The sequence below is a fragment of the Metarhizium album genome, assembly GCF_000804445.1.
Source record: "Metarhizium album ARSEF 1941 chromosome Unknown scaffold_113, whole genome shotgun sequence".
Classification (NCBI taxonomy): Eukaryota; Fungi; Ascomycota; class Sordariomycetes; order Hypocreales; family Clavicipitaceae; genus Metarhizium; species Metarhizium album.
The window spans coordinates 13-5,818 of record NW_024467687.1 but is presented as its reverse complement, the minus strand read 5'-3'; the positions used below and the strand labels follow the sequence as shown (position 1 = coordinate 5,818).

At 57.4% G+C, this 5,806-nt stretch overlaps 2 protein-coding genes across 2 annotated transcripts; both read right to left on the bottom strand.

Annotated features, from left to right (window-relative positions):
- Nucleotides 1-1,807: 1,807 nt before the first annotated feature.
- On the bottom strand, nt 1,808-2,697 carry MAM_08465 (L-xylulose reductase; the record flags this gene model as incomplete). Its single annotated transcript, XM_040827262.1, has 3 exons — nt 1,808-2,288; nt 2,379-2,491; nt 2,557-2,697. 3 exons carry the CDS (start codon nt 2,695-2,697, stop codon nt 1,808-1,810), a joined length of 735 nt encoding a protein of 244 aa, XP_040674743.1.
- A 1,004-nt stretch (nt 2,698-3,701) lies between these two features.
- On the bottom strand, nt 3,702-5,580 carry MAM_08464 (oligopeptide transporter; the record flags this gene model as incomplete). The annotated part of the gene is made up of 4 exons (XM_040827261.1): nt 3,702-3,940; nt 3,986-4,551; nt 4,907-5,161; nt 5,249-5,580. 4 exons carry the CDS (start codon nt 5,578-5,580, stop codon nt 3,702-3,704), a joined length of 1,392 nt encoding a protein of 463 aa, XP_040674742.1.
- Between the last annotated feature and the right edge of the window lie 226 nt (nt 5,581-5,806).

Below are 5,806 nucleotides of genomic sequence, written 5' to 3'. Positions count from 1 at the left end.
TCTGTAGTCTGCACGCCAAATGCCATATGGGCCCAGGCCTGTGTGTCTTCCAGGGCCGGACCAACAAGGCGGCTTGCAGGCCGAGATAACAACCATTTACAGGGCCAGCAAGACTGGCACATCTCTTTGTAGGATGCGGAACGGATGCCATGTTATGATGTTGACTTCTCTCGCTACTCAGTACCGCGTACGGAGTGCGCGGCTAGAAATCCCGCCCCAAACGGCTGGGACTCTGCATTACATGGTGTCATCGTCGGCGTTGGCGTCCCACACTTGACACTTAATGTACTGAGTATACATGCGCATGTACGTCAAGCTGTACGTGGTCGTACTCGGCAGGTTGGTCATGGCTTTTGCCACGATTCACGTGTTCTACCAACAAGCTGTGCTCTCGATGAAACGTCGTTAGAGGCCGATGGTATGTACTCCGTACTCCGTGCTACGTAGTTACTACGGAGTACATGCTAACTATACAGACGGATTATGTATGTCACACCGAGTAAGGCAGGGGCGGCGTGCTTCGCTGGGATGAAAAAGTGACGTGTCACCAATTTGCCCAGACGCCCCCATCGTAAGCACAATTTCCCGGTGCGCCCGCTCCATTCTCCATCTTCTGGATGCAGATTACGCCACCGTCTGCACTCCCAGATCGAGGAGGGTCGTCGTTGGCCAAACTCTATTCGTCCTGCTGCTGCGCTTGGACGACGCTAGTCAGCCAGCAACGGAGTACGAGACGCTGTGCAGAAATCTCGGACATGGTCATTGTCTCCGGTTCTGCTGCACATGCCGCTTGGGATAGGACAGATAAAAGGTGCCATTGCGTACGTAATGGACACATGCAGCAATAGCAGATGAAACTACTACAGTGCGCTGAGAATATACCCCTCGACTGCGGAGTACGTGCTCAGTGCCCGGTTGCCATGTTGCCATGTCAATGGGCTCGCTGATCTTGGCCGCAGCCAGCTGCTTTCAACTGCTGTCGTGCGAATTTGGAAAGGGGCCCAACTGCCAACGAGTTGTGAATAGGCTGGGCCTGCGTGGCGTGGCCTCGGCCCTCCGTCCCAGTCCCAGGGGTAGACTTGTAGGGGTTCATCTCCCAGCCAAGTTGACCCTCAGTACTCCGTACGGAGTACTTACATAAACTCCTCCTGTTCCTCATGAGGAACCCATGTACGCTACTCACTTATCATTTCTCAAAGCCTGGGTTCCTATGCTAGTGCCGCCGTGTCTAGGGTGGGCAACATCGTCAGTCACCTCCCAGCTCGACGCCATCTCTGGCCGAGCTTTGTTTTCGGACATAGACAGGCACCAACATGTTGCAAATCCACGGCGTACGGAATGCATCACATACTCGTACCGAGTAGGACAGCAATAGTCGAGTGTAAGCGAGTGATTTGGATTTTTCGGATACTCTGTCTCTTGCCTCTGACCACAGGTCCCACAACAATACAAGACTATGCACCAAAGTACGTCGTACTACAGCGTCCATTCAGGATTACAATCGACCTTGCCCTGCACGAGGTAACTCTGTTTTACTAGAACTTCTGTGCTCGGTAGGTGCTAGACCTCTCATCAACTCGTCCGGTCAATGAGCCCCGGGTCTCGTGGAGCACGAGGGACAATCCGGCAGTCACGGCAGTTCGACACCAGCTTTACACCTTGTCCGCGGCGAGGCGTGGGCTGCTTCCTGGCGAACCACGGTTGCAAAGAGCACAAGGGTCGTTTACTTTTGCTTCTCTATTCTTTCCTTTTTACGCTGCACACGTGTCCCGGTTTACCGCCACACTCTGCGCCCGGCGCGTTCCGCTCATCGGCAAGTGTATCCGCCGTCGATGACGAGGTCAGCTCCGGTTGTGTATGTGCTGGCATCGGAAATCAGGTAGACATATGCACCCTTGAGCTCCTTGGCCAGACCGTTGCGGCCGAGGGGGATCATGGAACGCCAGAGCTCCTGCGTCTGCGGGTCGATAAAGTCCGAGAGGCCAGTGTCGATGTAGCCGGGCGAGATGGAGTTGACTCGTGCAAAGTCGCGCCACTCGTTTGCCAGGGAGCGAGCCATGTGAATGCAGCCGGCCTTGGCAACGTTGTACGATGTTTGCTCCTGAGGAAAGTTTGCAATGTGTCCAGACATGGACGCCGTGATGACAAAGGAGCCGCTGCCCTGCTTCTTGAAGAGAGCGCCAACCGCCTTGGCGCAGTACGCGGTGCCGTTGAGGTCGATCTGAATCACCTTGTCCCAGGAAGCCGCGCTCCCCTCAATCACGCCAGCGTCGGCCGTGGCCCCGGCGCTATTCATGGCGTCAGCACCGTGCGGTCGTCCCTTCTTGGGCTTTGCACCAAGGGCGAGGGGGGGTTCAAAGATTTTGGGCTGGACCTACTTGGCAATGAAGCCATCAATCTTGCCAAAGTCACCCACAATCTCCTTGACACAACGCTCAACGTCATCGTAACTGCTGACGTTGAGCTTGTAAGCCTTGACCTTGACCCCATACTCTTTGGTCAGCTCCTCGACGTCTTCTCGGCGCCCTCCTTGCGTGACGAGTAGGTTATGGCGACATCGGCGCCCATCTCCGCACACCCGCGAGCGGCCTCGATGCCCATTCCGCGAGGACCCGACGCGCCCGTCACCACGACAACCTTGCCCTTGAGGCTAAAGAGGTCGGTGAGGCGGTCGGCCTTGGGGGCTGAGACAGGCATGGTGAAGAATAGGCCGTGCGTATCTGGCTTATGCGATGGAAGTAGAGGTTAACGGGCGATGAAGACGAGGACGATGAGGGCGCAAGGCTAGAGCGTGAACTGTGTTGGACTGAAGGAGGAGGAAGAGGGGGGCGAGGAGGGCGAGAACTCAATTATTATGAAGTACGAGAAGGAGGGGGCAGGAGGAACTAGCAGAGAGGGGGTTGAGCTCGCAGCTTCTACCGAGGAAGCGCTTGGCTTTGAAGAAGTCAATCTGGATCCTGAGCTTGGATAGCGCAGCCAAGACCCACCAGTTGTCGTCACCGCGATCGAGCAGCCGCCAGTTCCGCGTCGCCTTTGGCTCGTAGTCATCAGTTTGATTGATGACCAAGACGGGGCGGCATGATGCGTCAACATGACAAGTGGTTTCCTCCGACGCCGGGGGATCTGGCCGTCTCCTGAATTTTCGCGGCGGATCCCAACATGAACTCCGAGGACTCGTCACCGCTGGCCGGTACCGGATGGGGTTGCTGTCGCTTACTTTCTCCAGTCCGGTGAAGAGATGTCGTCGACACCTTGACGGTTCTTGATTGGCGCGTCGTGAGTTGCACCAGCGCACACACACGCTTCAGGTTCCGCCTTGCCAGTGACTCCGTCTCCTCCCTAGCCATGCTCCGTCTCTCGGCTGACGAGCATTTCCATCCACATGGACTCGGGCGGCGACCGCAGCGCAGCCGAGTCGCTGCGAGGACCTGAAGAAGGGTCCGGAGTGATTGATAAGCAATCGCGGCTTGGCCGGGATGAAGGAGGCACAATAACCTCCTCGTCTTGAGAGGGGCAAATGCGGACGCCCCCCCGACGTCGGCCGGGGCCCGGTGCTCAACTGCCCGACTACGGGAGGCTGCCCTTTCTTTTCGTCCGTTTTGGAGAATCCACGGGCAACTTGCCCTTAAGGCCACTGCGACGGTTTCAGTGTGTAGCTATGCAATGTTGCATCGTATTCCCACACGTCGTCCTTGGTCACATCACCAATCCTCGCCGGGCAGCCCGAGAAGAGTGCCCTTGATGAGGCCATCAACGCCCCCGAGTGTCAGCACAGTGTTGACGACGCCTCCCAAACCTTCGCCAGCTATCAGGCCCGCGGCGACAGAGAAGGCGTACGTGTCAAAGTTCGTGCCAAAGTACTTCTTCCACCACCACGCCGTGACGCTGCCGAATAAAATGGCATTGGCGTAGCCACTGTCCGCACCCAAAACCCAGGCCACTCCCACGGCCATCCAATTGGGCAGGTGATTGCGGTACTACTCACGAGACCCCACCAGATAAAGGTTCTTGACCACCGCCTGCAGGGAGGAAACAGCCCCCATGGCAATGGAGAAGATGGTGCAAGAGAGAGGAATGGGAATCTTGGGTGCCGTGACGGCCTGCGCAACGGCCTGCCACGCCACCACCGAGGGGGCCTTGAAGGGGCATCGCAGCACCTCTTCGTTTGACAGGTCGGTCCGCCATACACATGGGTATGCGGACATGAAGAGGACGAATATTCCCGGGGCCAGAAAGACCGAGACCAGGGCTCCCAGGGCTCCCAGGGCCTGGGCGTAGAATTGGTACTTGGGAGGGGTCTTGAGGAGAAACCCCACACGAAAGTCGCAAACCAAGCTGTTGGAAACGTCTGCACAGCCAGAGGCAATGTTGCCGGCAATGAGATTGATTCGCTGTGCGTCGGCGACCCGGTAATTGCCCTTGGTGATGCCGCCGTACACCAACTGCGAGGCCTTTGATGATGCCGTCAGGGGCGCCGTGTCGGTCACGCCGCCGCCGTAGATGCTGAGGAAGGGATGCTGAGGAAGGCAAAGACGATCCCGAGCAAGCAGGCTAGAATCGCAAGCCCGGCATTCATGTCGAACTGGAAGTGACAGACGAGACAGGACACGACAACCATGACCGCGGTGCCGGGGCCCCAGATCCAGCCAGGGACTTGGTGCTCCGAAGGCGCAAAGTCCAGGGGGAGGCTTGAGTCCCCCTCGAACTTGGCGGCTTGCTTCTCCAAGAAGGTCATCTCCTGCCCTGGGACTTGAGTCTCCCGTGGACCGACCAGGCCATGGACCGCAAGGCGTACTTGACGCCGTCCCAGACGACGCGGATGTGAAGCAAGATCTCGACCAGGCTGGACGCGAGGAGAACCATGACACCGGGTCACAGCAAACAATAACGAGGCGAAGGGACGAACCCGGGCTTGTTGATGTCGTTCAACTTGTTGAAACTGGTCAATTCCGCCCACTTGCCTTGACCGACCTGTTCGCCGGCGCATTCGCCGTAGTGCACCAGCAGAGGGCCGATCAGGCCCCAAGCAGCCACGGTGCCGAGAAACCAAGAAAGGGCGGCATTGAGACCGACCAGAACACCGGAGCCAAAGAATGCAGGCGTCAGTTGGATATACCGGCCGCAGCTCTCAATATTGATGGCCCAGTTGGTGTATCCGCTCCTAGCGACCCCGTGTTAGGGCGGGCTCTCCAATATATTAAGGGGAAAAAAAGAAGAAAGAGGGGAGGAAGACAAACCAGGCGTACACCAAGTGAAGAGGTGCCACTCATGGAGTATTCCATTGGCGTATTGAGAAACAAAAATATGTGTCAAGGCGCCGAGAAACGAGAAGCCGAGAGCTTTGATCCTCCTCGTAGCATCATGTGCGCCCGACCCTACCGCATGCATGGACCGGATGGCCAAGGCAGTGGCCGCTGGGGTGGGGAAAACTAGGCTTAGCTCTCTTGCCAGGTCGATGATGAAGAATTTGCGAAGCGGCACGGCGGCAAAGAGGCCAAAGAAGGCGCAGACCATGGTGATGGCCAGGGTTCGGGGGAAGTCGGACTTGGGATCCTCGGAAAGGAAGCCCATGCGGTACATGGCTGGCAAACCAGCAACGAACACGCCGGCCATGCCACCGGCTCCCGTGGCCGCGGCCTGGACGATGGAGTTCTCCTGGGGACCGAACTTGGTTCCGAAAAAGGAACGCCCGGAAGAAGCTTTGTGAACAGGGTGATAATGCCGTAGCCGAAGATGGCGCCGAACATTGTTGCGCTGAAGGTAAATCCTGTCTTGAGACCTAGCAGTGCACGGATTAGCCAAGAAG